This window comes from Mugil cephalus, chromosome 1 (assembly GCF_022458985.1).
Source record: "Mugil cephalus isolate CIBA_MC_2020 chromosome 1, CIBA_Mcephalus_1.1, whole genome shotgun sequence".
Taxonomy (NCBI): Eukaryota; Metazoa; Chordata; class Actinopteri; order Mugiliformes; family Mugilidae; genus Mugil; species Mugil cephalus.
Window position 1 is genome coordinate 11949400 of NC_061770.1, and position 13424 is coordinate 11962823.

At 44.0% G+C, this 13424-nt stretch overlaps 2 protein-coding genes across 3 annotated transcripts; both read right to left on the minus strand.

Annotated features, from left to right (window-relative positions):
* Positions 1–794: 794 nt before the first annotated feature.
* mipb (major intrinsic protein of lens fiber b) lies at positions 795–3740 on the minus strand. Its single transcript, XM_047611673.1, has 4 exons — positions 2921–3740; positions 2534–2698; positions 2365–2445; positions 795–2238 (listed from the first exon to the last, which is right to left on the minus strand). Exons 1-4 carry the CDS (start codon positions 3278–3280, stop codon positions 2053–2055), a joined length of 792 nt encoding a protein of 263 aa, XP_047467629.1. The 5' UTR covers positions 3281–3740; the 3' UTR covers positions 795–2052.
* A 1323-nt stretch (positions 3741–5063) lies between these two features.
* Positions 5064–9170, minus strand: LOC125006321 (aquaporin AQPAe.a). Of its 2 annotated transcripts, none has more exons than XM_047582273.1 (6): positions 8962–9170; positions 8325–8516; positions 7853–8014; positions 7590–7754; positions 7406–7486; positions 5064–6991 (listed from the first exon to the last, which is right to left on the minus strand). In XM_047582273.1, the coding sequence occupies exons 1-6, from the start codon at positions 8974–8976 to the stop codon at positions 6776–6778; spliced, it is 831 nt and encodes a 276-aa protein (XP_047438229.1). In that variant the 5' UTR covers positions 8977–9170; the 3' UTR covers positions 5064–6775. The 2 variants fall into 2 exon arrangements, with proteins under 2 accessions (XP_047438229.1, XP_047438222.1); XM_047582266.1 differs by having other exon boundaries at positions 8325–8519.
* Positions 9171–13424: the final 4254 nt, after the last annotated feature.

Consider the following 13424-nt stretch of genomic DNA (forward strand, 5'->3'; position numbering starts at 1 on the left):
TTTCTACATTTCTTTTGACAAATTCCAATAATTAGTATGTCCATCGTCTTTACACCTTTACGTGTCTGTGAAGCACATTTAGCCTATTTTTTAAATATTAATAATAAAAAAGAAGTTCTAAGATACATGGTTTTAGAAAACCTTTCTCAAACATGCTAGATCTTGTGTTTGCCAAGGACTATATTCACCTGCGGATTCACGCACATTTGACGCTTTTGTGATGCGGACATGTACTTAAAATAAGCTACCAGTTCACCATAATGAAGGAACGTGTCATCTACCTCAACAATGTGGCTCATTTCCGGTTCTCATTTAGAGGTTTCTGAGGGAAAATACAGACAATATGTCTTGGTTATTTTCTGTTTTGTCGGAGCTCTTGAAGGTGGAGTCTGCCTACGCTTCATTTATCAGCTGTGATGCACAAGAACAGAAGACATGCATGTGTCAGTTTCTTATCTAACTTGAGAAATATTCTTGCGGTGGGGCGGATCCCTTTTCACCCGAAACAACCACACCTCACACTACAGTAAAATAAATTGCATCATGCTTGTGCTTAAACGACACATGTCACTGTGAATTGTTGTCCTTCATGATTCATTTTTTTTCCCCAAAAATCTCTCATATTGTGATATTAGCTGCGCCAGTCTGTCGTGAGCTCTTTGCGCCCTCTCCTGGCCATGCGTGTTAAATGCAACTCACGCTTCCATACCTGCGTAAATCCATAAGAAGTACGATATAGAAGATCAAAAATGAAGAAACCCTTATATCTTTTTTTTTTTTTATGTTTATTATCATTGAAAGTTTTATTGAAACGCCTTGTGCTCCCAGTAAGGATCAAATAATAAAAGGAGACTCGATGTAAAGCTCGCACAGCCGATCTGCAGACCTACTACTGAAGTCTGGGATACAACATTGCTTTGGATTGCGCTGGTTCAGAACAGAAAAAGCAGATGGTTTATGTAAAAATGGATATCATAGCAAATAGCACAGTGAGGGGAGGAGAAATGATCTTTAAAAATTGATGACGAAATGAACACAGTTGTTGGTACGAGACAGGAGAGCGGTAATGGAAATAAAAACGAAATAAAAAGTACTGTATCTGCAAATCGTGATCACACACGTACACACATATACACCCACTCACTTGCAAACACACTCATACGCACGGGCGGGCGCGCACACACATGCACGCGCTCACTCGCATGCATACGCACGCGCACGCACACACACACGCACACACACACACACACATGCTGCAGAGGTGTCCACGCACACACAAGCACAAACCCACAGATAAAATGTAGTGAGTGAAAATACTGAAACCCTGGTCAAATCTAATGGTGTCATACATCCACATCTTGAGTCTGAAGTGCAGAAAACAAAACAAAAAACTAAAATGGAGATAAATTCTGGTGAATAATGAAAAGCATGCCCATCTTCACTGGTCTAACCCAACTTGAAATGACCACAAACCCAGAGTGTTGCCCTCTCTGTCCTACCCACACCCCGACCCTCACCCCTCCACTCCACCCACTCCTGCCCCATGCCCTCTTTCCCTTCTCATATCATACCCACATCCCTGCCTCACCCTCCGTCCTGCCTCCACTCTCTCTCCCTCTGCAGTACCCGCCTCCCCTAACCCCTCTGCTGGATTTCAGGGTTTTCCAAGCATCACTGCTTTGCAGACGAAGGCCTGGCAGACAGAAGGAGGAAGCGGGCAGGAAGGGAGAGACGAGACGGCTACTGGTTCAGGCTCTGGTCACCATTTATCAAAAACACAATGTCCAGTTCAGAATACAGAGTGAGGACTGGGGGTAGAGGAGTCTTGTTGTGTGTTGAGGTTGAAGAGGGTGAACCTGTACATGCGTCGGTTTTTTACAGTTGAAAATCGTATTATGTGTTAGTCTACGAGCGAGTATTTAGATTAGTATAGTGCGATGGTGTGTGAAGGCATTGGGGTGGGGGCAGTGGAGGTGGTGTTGGTGTAGCTCAGGGCCTTGTCCCTCATTCCTCGTCCCTCGGCCCCAGTCAGAGAAGGGGGCAGGGGCCGGTTTATAGGGCTTGCGTCTTGAGCTCGATGGGCTCCCCGCGGGTGTCCTGCTGGGTCTCGCTCTCTGGGGGCCGGCTGCCCTTCAGTGTGGCCAGGCGCTCGGACAGACCCCTCATGCGTGGGAACAGCATGAAATCGTACAGGAGGGCGCCCATGGCTCCTCCTATCATAGGCCCGACCCAGTACACCTGCCGAAGAAAAAAATAAAAACCCTTTATCACGTCGCATACACTTCAGTCATGCGTGATTCCTGCTGAGAAAGAAGTGAAAGTTGAGGGAGTGACCGGTCTCTTTGGCTTATTTTCACGTCTTACCCAGTGGTTGATAAAGTTTCTGAAGAGTATGGCGGGGGCGAAGGACCTAGCAGGGTTCATGCCAGCACCGGTGTAGTACATCTAAAACACAAGACATTTGTTACTGCATTGTAGTGTTGTGAAATGGTCATCCACACAACTCTGCCATAGTTTTTTCCACGTGTCTCACCCCCATGAGATGTCCAATGGTGACAGAGAAGCCGATGGAGAGGGCAGCAGATCCCAAACGGCCGTTCCTCCTCTCGTCAGTCACAGAGAAGATGCAGACGACGAGCTGCATGGTGAGGAAAACCTCCACGGTGGTGGCCATCCCCAGGCTGATGCCAGGCTGCAGCTGCAGAATGAAATCATTTGCATGTATCAGAAAGGTAGAAAGTCAGAAAGTCACGGTACACAATGTGAGACAATTGACTAGCCTTGTGTAATTAGATGCTCTTTTATTTAACAAAGGCCTGTGTATTCTCATGAAATGTTTAAACAAAAAACAAATTAACTGAACTAATACCACAAACTGTTGCAACACTTGGTTCCTGCGGCATCCATGTTGGGTCCTTACCGTGTTCATCGCCATGTTTCCCCTCATGTTGCCAGGCGTGACGCCGTACAGCACGGCAGCCCCAGCTACAGCTCCCAGGCACTGGGCAGCAATGTAGAAAATGGCGCGGAAAAGAGACATCTGTGAGCCAACAAGGTAGGCAAAGGTTACGGCAGGGTTGATGTGGCCGCCGCTGATGTGGCCAATGGACTGGATGAGGGTGGCAGCTGCCAGTCCAAAGCACAGGGCCACATGAAGGACATGATGAGGGCCCGTGGTCCAGCGCAGAGCAGCACCCATGCCAAAAAATACGAAGAACATGGTCCCGAAGAACTCTGCAAAGACCGCCCGCCAAAAATTCATAGACCGGAACTCCCACATGGTGCCTTTTGAATTGAACCTCTCCACCAGATGAAGACAATTCTTTGAAAAGAAATCTGTGTGAGCTTAGAAAAGGGTTTTGCCTTTTCAGTCCTCTTCGAACGTAGAAAAAAAAGTAACCCAAAAAATGATCTCGCTTTTGTAGTCAGCTGAGTAGGCTGACCAAAAGCACCCAAGGAGTCAGTTCAAACACACACAAAAAAAAAGGATTTCAATAGACGAATCCACGCGACAGATCTTTACCGAACCGCGAACTCAGCTGGTAAAGTCAACTTCGCTTGCCACCTCTGTCCACCTGTCGCAAAGACATAGGTGTGAGATAGTGAGGGAGTGCGGGTGGAGATCTCAGGTGGGATGAGTTGTCAAGAGGAGGTGGGCATCAATGCTAAAGGGGTGTTTCTAAAGTAGAGACGGGGATAGACAGTGTCCAGTGGACCTTTTAGCCTCTCTGACGGAGGGGAGAGGGCCAGACAGGCGCTTTATAATACCCCCCCAGGGGCCCCAGGTGACGCCATAATCCCCCTGTAGCGCCAAGGGCGGGGGGCGTCAATGCTGGACATCCTAAATCAAACAAACTTAACCCCTCTGTCGCCCCCCTATAAGAGAGCTAGCCCAAAAGAGACGCAGGGAATCTCAGAATGGGAAGAAACCCATGAAAGACATTTGATGTGTACACACATCCTCCTGGGGAAGAAAGTGACATGATGGGCTGTATTTATTTTTAGGGCAAGTGGGAAACTAGGAGCACGCAGCCACGGCGAAGAGCAGCTGGAGCTGAGAGGACGCTGACGTTTTCTTTGGGGCGTATGTCATCTGTTGACATCTCATAACTGTCATAATAAGGGGACACAAATGCTGATAGACAAGGACAGAAGCACACATGTGTGCAGAAAGACACACACACACATACACACACACACTCAACGGGGCATATACGCACATGCCGATAATGCAGTGGGGGGCCCCGGACGGAAGTGCCCAAAGCTAACAGCGCTGAACTGACCCATACACTGAAATGCCTGACCCTGTGAAACCATTGTCTGGCCCATGTACGGTCGGAGACAAGGCAAAAAAATACATATTAAACTAAAGCAGTAACAGCTAGCAAACTCCTTGAAAAGTGTTTATTGTCCTGGACACAATTAGTCACTGACGGTGATAATCTGTAAGTGACGCCGACGCCTCAGAGGCCTGGAAGTATGAGCACTTGGCATCGCATCGGGGCTCGGTCTGCACCGACACTACAGCTCAGCTCAGCACCCTGCAGTGGACACTTGAAAAAGGCTGATGCGTGCAATGAAAGAAAAGCGCAAACGGTGAAAACAGAAAGGATGAACAACGTGCGACATTTAGCCGTTTGCCTTTTGTGTTGTGTCAGATTCTAGGTGGTGCTTGGCACAGGTTTGCAATACGCGAGATTGTGTGTGTGCGTGTGTGTGTTGAAGGAGGATGTACGACAGAAGCCCTGAATGTTCTCAATGTGTGCGTGAAGCCGGGGAAAGGGAGAGGTGCAGCAGGAAAGCAGGGATGAGGTGGGGAGGGGGACAGGGGGTTACTGAGTAGCACTGGGGCATCGCGCTGACCAGCCGAGAGCCACCGCTATTGGTGTGTGTGTGTGTGTGTGAGTGTGTGTGTGTGTGTGGACTGGAGGGTGATGAATGCAAAACGCTGAACCTGCCTTTTTAACTCCCTTTTATACATGTTAGAAAGAACACACACAATGCAAATTGCTGGCGGCACGTTGGCAGTTATAGCTATTGTGCATGTTGTGTGTGTGTGTGTCTGTGTGTGTCTACAATTGTTTATCGTGTAACTGTGTGTACATGTGTGAGTATAATATATAGTATAGCGTGTGCGCTTGTGCATTCAAACGACACTTTCATACTGACACCAACTGCTTAAATGGTTTTATTTCAGACTGTTTCAGATGGCAATAAAGTCTTATTATAATTGTTAACATTCACATAGAACAAATACACAGTTTGAGTGTTGCTTTAAAGGGCTCCAAAAAAAATTAAAAAAGGAATCTTATTTAATTTAGTGGTGTCTTGAGGTAGACACAACCGCTGCAAAACCAATTAAACTGAACTTACATGCAAACTAATATAAGACAAAAACAGCAGTTTATACCAACATACAAATATGATGAAAGGTTTCTCTCACACAACCCAAACGGCACGCTCATTACATCTGATCCAAATTACAAAGCTTATTCGAACTGAAGGTGTTCTTTCTGTAGAGCCATTACAGAGGTATGAGGCCCATTTGATTGTGAATAGGAGGCCTCAGAGAGGAGACAGACGCTAACAGGCGCAGACATGAGAGAGCTGCAGGACTGATTGAGAGCATCATTGAACCCACGGTGCAGGGTAAGGACCTCTTTAGCATTTCAAAGCATTCACAAACACAAGATACAACTGGAACATGAGGGTGTTTTTCAGCAGGATTTCAATGAGTCTCCATTACATATTATAATCATGTGCAAATGCGAGAGTGAATACTGAGTCTCGCAGCATTGGCTGCACCTTCTCACACACTAATGACGTGGACCTCGGAGGTCACATTCAGCCCCTTTAACGCGCAGCGTCCTCTTTAATATGTCTCAACAAGCAAAACTCATTTATTTTAACCTGAATTTATGCAACACACCCTCTCGGGTAATATTGCTCAATTATGAACCATGGGACGATGAAGTATATGATGTTTTAGATTACAGGCGGTCTCATGAAAAGGTAAAACATGAGCTAATGGATGCCTGCAGACACGATTTGATGAGATCTTAGTGTTGACGATCAGGCTAAGTCATTACAGGTTTAATTCAAGACCGTGTAACTTTAAAAGAAGAGAAAAAAGACACTTTCTCTTTTCTATTTAGAGACAGTGAGTTGATTTCATAAGCAGTGACTCAAACCCTCAGTCAGCTAAATATTTTTTGCTGTGGCACCCGTTTTTGGTTTTCAGTGGCTTTTAGTGTCTTTAGATGTTAGCGTTGCTTGGTAATTTGTTTTGTTGAGGTGGTTTGCAGTCGTCTCTGGCTCATCTGTACGTTTCGCGATGTGCAAACTACTTTTTGGATTTATATTCTCTTACCTGCAGCAAGACATTTTTTCCCCATTGGTGCAACCGGAGACAAATCATGAACATCTGACATATGAACATCTTCGTCTTTGTGTTCACCTGTTGGGGTTAATTTTGGGGTTCAACATGACACCTTCAGTGAGACAAACTAGCTCAAGCTCCTCTACGCTACCCAATTTTTTTTTCATCAGAACGTGGAGTTTGTCATAAGGTGCTTTAACTCAAAATGATGTTTTACAGAATAGATGATATCTCCTGACCAAATTTCATTCCCATGGCTCACTGGCACCTATTTATATGTGAGGACCTCGAACACAACTTCTCCTTTTTCCTTTGGCCTCTGCTGCCGTCAAGTATGATCACACGTCTGAGTCGTACACTCTGCACCTTCACGAATGTTTCTTCATGCACGCGCCGTCAGTTGTTCTCCTGTTTGTTGGCCTGCTTGGCTCTGGAGGCGTTCTGTGTGACCGTGGACAGCGACGATCCGGTCATGCTGGTTGTCTCCACGATTTCGATGTCCTTACAGGTCAAACAGGCCACCAGCTTCTGACGAGAGGCGCTGCGCGTGAAGAAGAACTCGTAGGACACTCCAGCCATAATGGCACCGAAAACAGGTCCGATCCAATAAACCTGCAGGAAAAAGAGAAACGTTTTTATAATGAGATACAAGAGTGTGTTTTGTCGGGATGGTCCAACACAAATAGATGAGTCCATTCCACTCTATTATGACTGGACAGATGTAGAATCTGATCTGTTACATGATTAAGTAATATATTTAACATGATTAGATTTTTAATAGTGTTTCATCATTTTACTGCTGTAGGTGGTCAATCAAGAGGAAATGGCATTAAACTGTTGTTCTAATAGTAAATAAATGAAAGGCTTCATAAGTGAATTAATGAGATAAATACTGTCTGATTTTACAGCCTCAGTCTTCAAGCTGTTATTAAAAAGAAATTGTCTGAGAAGTTTAAAGAGGAAAATGAGCTGTGGGGCATGTGTTTCCATTAAGACAGGTTTGGATTTGGGATTTATTTTTCTCACCCAGTGGTTTTCCCAGAAGCCAGTGATTATGGCTGGACCCAGAGTTCGCGCAGGATTCATACTTGCACCAGAGAACCGCGCCTGATGAAAAAAAAACACCATATAAAATAGTAAAAACAAAAAAATGAAACAAAAAAAACAACAGCTAGAAGTCAGGTTAAATCTATATGACAGCTCCCCGTACCCCTATTAGGACTCCAGCAGTATGTGCTAATCCAATGGCCAAGTTTCCCGGTTCTGGACTCTCTCTCCGTCTCTGGTCCTCAACGGAGAAGACAGTGAAGACCAACTGGAAGGTGCAGAGAACCTCGATGCCCAGGGCCTGGGCTGCATTCAACTCTACGGGTACCTGAGAGACGGGAAACAGGAGTAAGGAGAGAGGAGGAGGAAACACTACACCCACAGACAGGAATATTGAACAAACGCAAATATATTCCGAGAACTGACCCTGTTGACAAAGTGGTCTGCAGTGGTTTTGAGTGGCAGGGCCAGGTAGAGGGCCCCGGCTCCTAAACAGGCTCCAAAACACTGAGCAGCAATGTAAACAAAGGCCCGGAGAGCGTCCAGCCTCCGTGTGACCAACAGAGACAGAGTCAATGCAGGATTCACCTGATCACAAACACAGGCCGATGTTTAAAAATACATACACACAAATACTGCATCTATCTATTTAATGTAATATCTATCTAATGAACATTTCCACCACCAGGTTTGTCACCACTGGACTAATTGCACACAAATAAATAGTCAATTATTAACAACTTAATAATGCTACTCGAAGTAGTCACAGTGATTTCACAGATTTTTCCTACATTGCCTGAAGCATATTAAGCTAAAACTAGTTCTGTACTTCTGTTTTGTACGAGTTCAAATGCAAAGTGTTTATTGGGGCTTCTACGCACGTAAACAGTCTACTCACCTGTGCCCCGCTTATTTCTCCAAAACAGTGTCCCACGGCAACGATCACCGCTCCCACTGCCACCGCCGGGTACAGGGGCCCCCCCGGGGACCCTCCAGGCCCGGGCACTGAGGCACCCAGCACTGCGCTCACTAACACCAGGGTGCCGAGCAGCTCAGCCACCATGGCACGCCAGAACTGCCGACTGCGTAGCTCCTCAGAAAAAAGCACACATGAACAACATGAGCCTTCACTTAGTTCAACAAAATTTTGTTATAATGTGAAACTTAGATATGGTATGTGCTGATAATTTATCAGTCTCACAGACAACAATTATGATGTCATAATATCTAATACTAACAAACCAACTCCCTGTCACTAACTTGTAGTTCTACTATTCAACAGTGTTTCATGTTTGGATGGTGTTAATCACAAAAGCATTGACTATCCAAAAATGATAACATTTCAAAACCACACGACCCAAAAATAAAATGCAGACTTTCCTGAAAACACCATTAGATAAATATTAAATATAACATGTATAACATATAACATTAAATATAACACATTCATTTATGTATTTTCTGTTTCAAGAGATATATAAGTATATTCCCCCATAAATAATTTAAAGAATAAATAATTTAAATAAGATGCTCACCTCACGCCATGTCATTTTGAACTTTTGTCTTCAGGGTTTTTATTTTTTCTCCCACTTGGTCCGTCCGTCCTTCAGCCTCTCCGTCTGCTTGGGTGTAGCCGTTGGTGTCCGAAAGGCTTCAGGGTCTCGGCTACATCCCTCATTAACTTGTAGAGTCTGAGAGGTCCTTTGATGAGAGCAGCCTCCTCCCTCTCCGTCTCTGTCTCTCGTTTTCTCTCTCCTCGTCCTCTCCTTCCCCCGCAAATCGGGCCCTGTCGAGTCTTCCCGTCCTGACCTCCAAATTTTCCTCTGACAAATTCCCTGACCTTGAGCAATTTGCAGGCAAATCCTCAGAAAACTACTAGCGGCCTTTCACTTATCTTTTAACTGAAGTGATTGTGGCCACTTAGCAGGGACGTCTGGATGAGTCACATACACAGCTGGTTGAAAAAGACAGTAAAGGATGCAATCTCATGAAAGCATTGAGAAGTAACTCAATCACTATAACAAGCACTGGTGCAGCATTTAGTCATTAAAGACGTAAGTATCAGCTGTGTTCTAACACACGACATACCAAATTCAGTGCTCAAATCTTCAGGGGCTTATACTACATTTGTATTTGCCCGAGAGATATTTTGCTTTCTACCAACAAATACCCTAAAACAAAGAAAACTGAGTTTTGTTTCTCAGACTAATTTCTAAAAGAAAGGATGTTTGCCCTTTGAAAAAAGGTTTAGATCGGTGTGAACCGCTCAGCGAACTAAATCGCTTGTCTTTCAAAATGTACACTGACTTGTTCATTAGGTAGCTGCATTATAACAGTCCTGCACAAAATCTTAGCTTCATGAAGGCTGTGGTATTTAGCTTTTGTTTAAAATAACCGAGAGAGCTGTTGATTCATCTGTGTTCTCATGCTGGAGGCAGTGGTTTGCAGTACTGGTGGATGGTATTGTGTTGCACCGACTTTATTAAGTAAGTTAGGCTAAATAACTAAACCCCTTTGAGTTTAATCATCACTGACAACATCTTCCATAATAATCATTATGTGCATTATCACCATTCTTCTATTTCAACAGACTCAATGTTACGAGAGCTATTATGACAGGATTTAGTGTAACATTACTATTATATTACTACTGTTACTGTGTCCTATTTGCTAGATTTGGGGTTTGTATAGAGATGTGCACAACTTCTGGTTGTCCAGTCTAACAACACATTTTTAGACTTATATTTCCCAAATTTTTACAACAAATGAGGCTATGTGTGAAAACTGTGGCATAGTTTAAACAGGATCAAAAAAATATTTGTATTGTTTAAAAACAAAAAGGGATCAGGCTGCCACCTAAGTGAACATGGACGGTGTTGCTAGTTTACAGCGACTGAAAATTGTCCCCAATGAAAGTACTGTTTACTCATTATAGAGTTTGCAACTACATTTCTGAGCTGCTACAGATACTCTTACTGGTCTGCAGAATAATACATTAATAAGGAGAATAAATAATATATATGTACATTTTTATTATAGCTCATTAACATTATTTTTTTAAAATTTTTTTTCAAAATGCACTTGCTTTTAATGCTAATCAGCCAATGCTAAAGCTACTTCACTAGCTTTAGCAGTGGCCTGTGTTTGTTACAGCCTAGCAAGTGTTAACCTGCTAACTTGCTAAATAAGTATTGTTAACAACATTTTTAAACCATTAGAATATCAGTGTTCTTATAGCAGTGGTGCTATGCTAATGTTAGCATTAGCTTCTGTTCCTGAGACCAGGCTGACAGAGCTGCTAACGTTGCTAGCGTGACTTTGGCCCTGATTCAGTATTTACTTCTTCACTGGGAACTAGTGGGCTTCAGGCGATAATAAATGTGGTGGAATTGAAAGTATAAAAAACAAACAAACAAAAAAACAATGTATTGTTAGTTTTCTGTTGGATTACTAACAATACATATTCAACACTAAACAATGATGTGTTTGTGGCTTGTCCTGTTGTCTCCCGTTGGCTGAACTGCGTTGGCGTGTTCTGAGCACCTGGAAAACATTAGCGCTGCTCGGCCTGATTTTCATATCAATTATAGCAGAAAGGTGCAATTAGTGAGCAGGGGAAGGGACCAGAGCAGCGAGAAGAGACCACGTCCTTTGCTTTGAAAATGAGACACGCAATGCACTTGCAGACAAATATTAGGTAAATGTCTCTTCTTTCTGTTTGTCTCCTGGAAGGAAACTGGCTAATCAAAGGCCCTGATTTGACCCATCCAGCGATACAGAACCTGTTCTGTATCGCTGGATTTACGGCGTAAAGATACGACAAAATGCCAGCCATCATATTGTCGCTGTGCTGCCTAAATATCTCAAATGCGATGCCCACACACCGTCCTCCTCCCCCCTCTCCACCAACTCCTTGTGAGGTACCGCTCTGATCACCATGGGGACAAACTCTTTCATGATGCAGTTGCCATAGAGGCTATTGAGATGCTGCGTCTCTGCACGCTTTTCATTCATCACTCTTTGATATCAGATGAGCATGCACCAAAAACAAGCAGAATGTCTTAGGTATTAGCTCAACAGTGGGAGTATTATCATTTTTTGACACTCTTTAAAGCTTTATGAGTCTAATTTTTAAGGCGCATTATGACAATATTTCTCAATTGAGGCAGTTGTTGTGACGTGTTAATACAGAAATGTCTGGAGTGCGAACGGACTCTCCTGACACTCGAGGCATCGGGGGAACCTCAATCTGAGTCCAGAACTAACTGGTTGGTAGTGGCGGGGTGGGAGGTGGGTGTGCTGGTGTGCCCCCATTATGCCATGGATTACCCCCTCCTCTCCACGACAACTGTGCAACTGTTATCCCCCCTTTTGTGGGGCTAAGCCCGAATGTGTGGAGCGGGACGGGCGGGGGCCGCACTAGAACCCGCTGGCGTGGGTAGTTTTCGGCCCCCGCCACAGCCCAGAGTGCTGACACCGACACAATTCCACACACACATATGCACTCACGCAAAGTGCAAGCAAAGGGATTTGAGAGATGGACAGAGGGCAAAGAGAAAGTAAGAGATGCACCGGGAGGCACAGTGCTAAGTTTTATTTTTTTGATTTCTGACAACACGCACATATTTCTTTAGATGCCGTGCAGGTTCATGTGAAGAAAACGTTTCTACGCACGAGTGTGTGTTGAGTCTCTACCACTGTAGAGCAGCTGGGAGTGATGGCAGGACTTTTTCCAGGAGCATGTGCTCCGGACAGGACTCTCCAGGGCGCTGCAGAGCCCCGCCCAGACACTTTGCACGACTTCCACCGTGGTTACGAGCTCCTCCACGCTCTTAAGTGTGACGTAGCACTGTGCGCTCGCTGGAAATGTACACTGAAGCGGGAGCATGAGGGAGGCAGCCTAGAGACTGTTATTAGAAATTACTGCACCTCTTGCTTTTTCAAAATGAATTTGACAGTCTAAATATTTAGGGAACAAATAGACTGCCAGCGCACTCACAAAGAACTAGTATTACAGATTATATCACTACTAATGGCACTGAAATGGCTCAGAGAGATGTTTCAACTGCATCACAAACATACCAAAAATTCCAGGACTTGATCCTTCAATTGTTGAATGTTGGCAAGAGGCCGACTGTCTGGTACAAGCAAATAAATAAGATAAATCAACTTGCTGCGCGGACGACCGCATATGAATCACTGTTTTTTTTTTTTTTTTTTTTTTTGATCCTTTGAAGATGAATGGAAGCAGGCAGAGTATGAGTATGAAGGTCTACTTATAGGCTTTTTCAGCCTTGTTATGGTCACATTGAGCCATCTACACCACCAGTCACAGCATTAAAACCACCACCGACTGTAGCAAAAGACATTGATGACATTATAACAACATGATGTTCTTTGGGGGGAGAAACCCGTCCTGGCATTTACGGATATATTACTTTGACATGTGCACGGCCTGAACGTTGTTGCAGACCAGGGCCACATTACAATGGTACAGCGGCCAGGCGTCAGTGTGGACAGTATGGCCATAGTAGCTCATCTGCTTGATCGCACCACGCATGCAACAATGACCCTTTTGCTGGTTCATCGCTTTTGTTTCCCTGGATCCCTGAGTTTTCCAGATTGAGATCCTCTGACCCGGTTGTGAAGTCATCAAAACTTAGTCCTTTTTTTCCTGGATGTTTACTTTCCTGCTTGTAGCAACGACTTTGAAGAGAAAATGTTCACTGGCTGCCTAATATCTATATATATATATATATATATATATATATATATATATATATTATACATATATATACTATTACATATACTATATATACGTCATTATATTCTATATTATGTACTATTTAACATATATAGTCACAATTTACGGTAATCAGTGTTATAATGGAACCACACAGGTCACATCCTGCTATCTACATAAATAATAGTTTTTAAAATGAGAGAATTTAGATGTAGTTAACTGAATATTTTTTGAGTTTAGGCCGAGAATAAACCT

Coding starts and splice junctions, on each gene's coding strand:
- mipb (XM_047611673.1), bottom strand. CDS start 3,280: ATGTGGGAGTTCCGGTCTATGAATTTTTGGCGGGCGGTCTTTGCAGAG. Junction 2,699..2,920: donor GAAACATGGCGATGAACACG/GTAAGGACCCAA, acceptor TTCATTCTGCAG/CTGCAGCCTGGCATCAGCCT. Junction 2,446..2,533: donor CCATTGGACATCTCATGGGG/GTGAGACACGTG, acceptor CTTGTGTTTTAG/ATGTACTACACCGGTGCTGG.
- LOC125006321 (XM_047582266.1), bottom strand. Junction 7,755..7,852: donor CAGACCACTTTGTCAACAGG/GTCAGTTCTCGG, acceptor CCCGTCTCTCAG/GTACCCGTAGAGTTGAATGC. Junction 7,487..7,589: donor CTGCTGGAGTCCTAATAGGG/GTACGGGGAGCT, acceptor TTTTTTCATCAG/GCGCGGTTCTCTGGTGCAAG.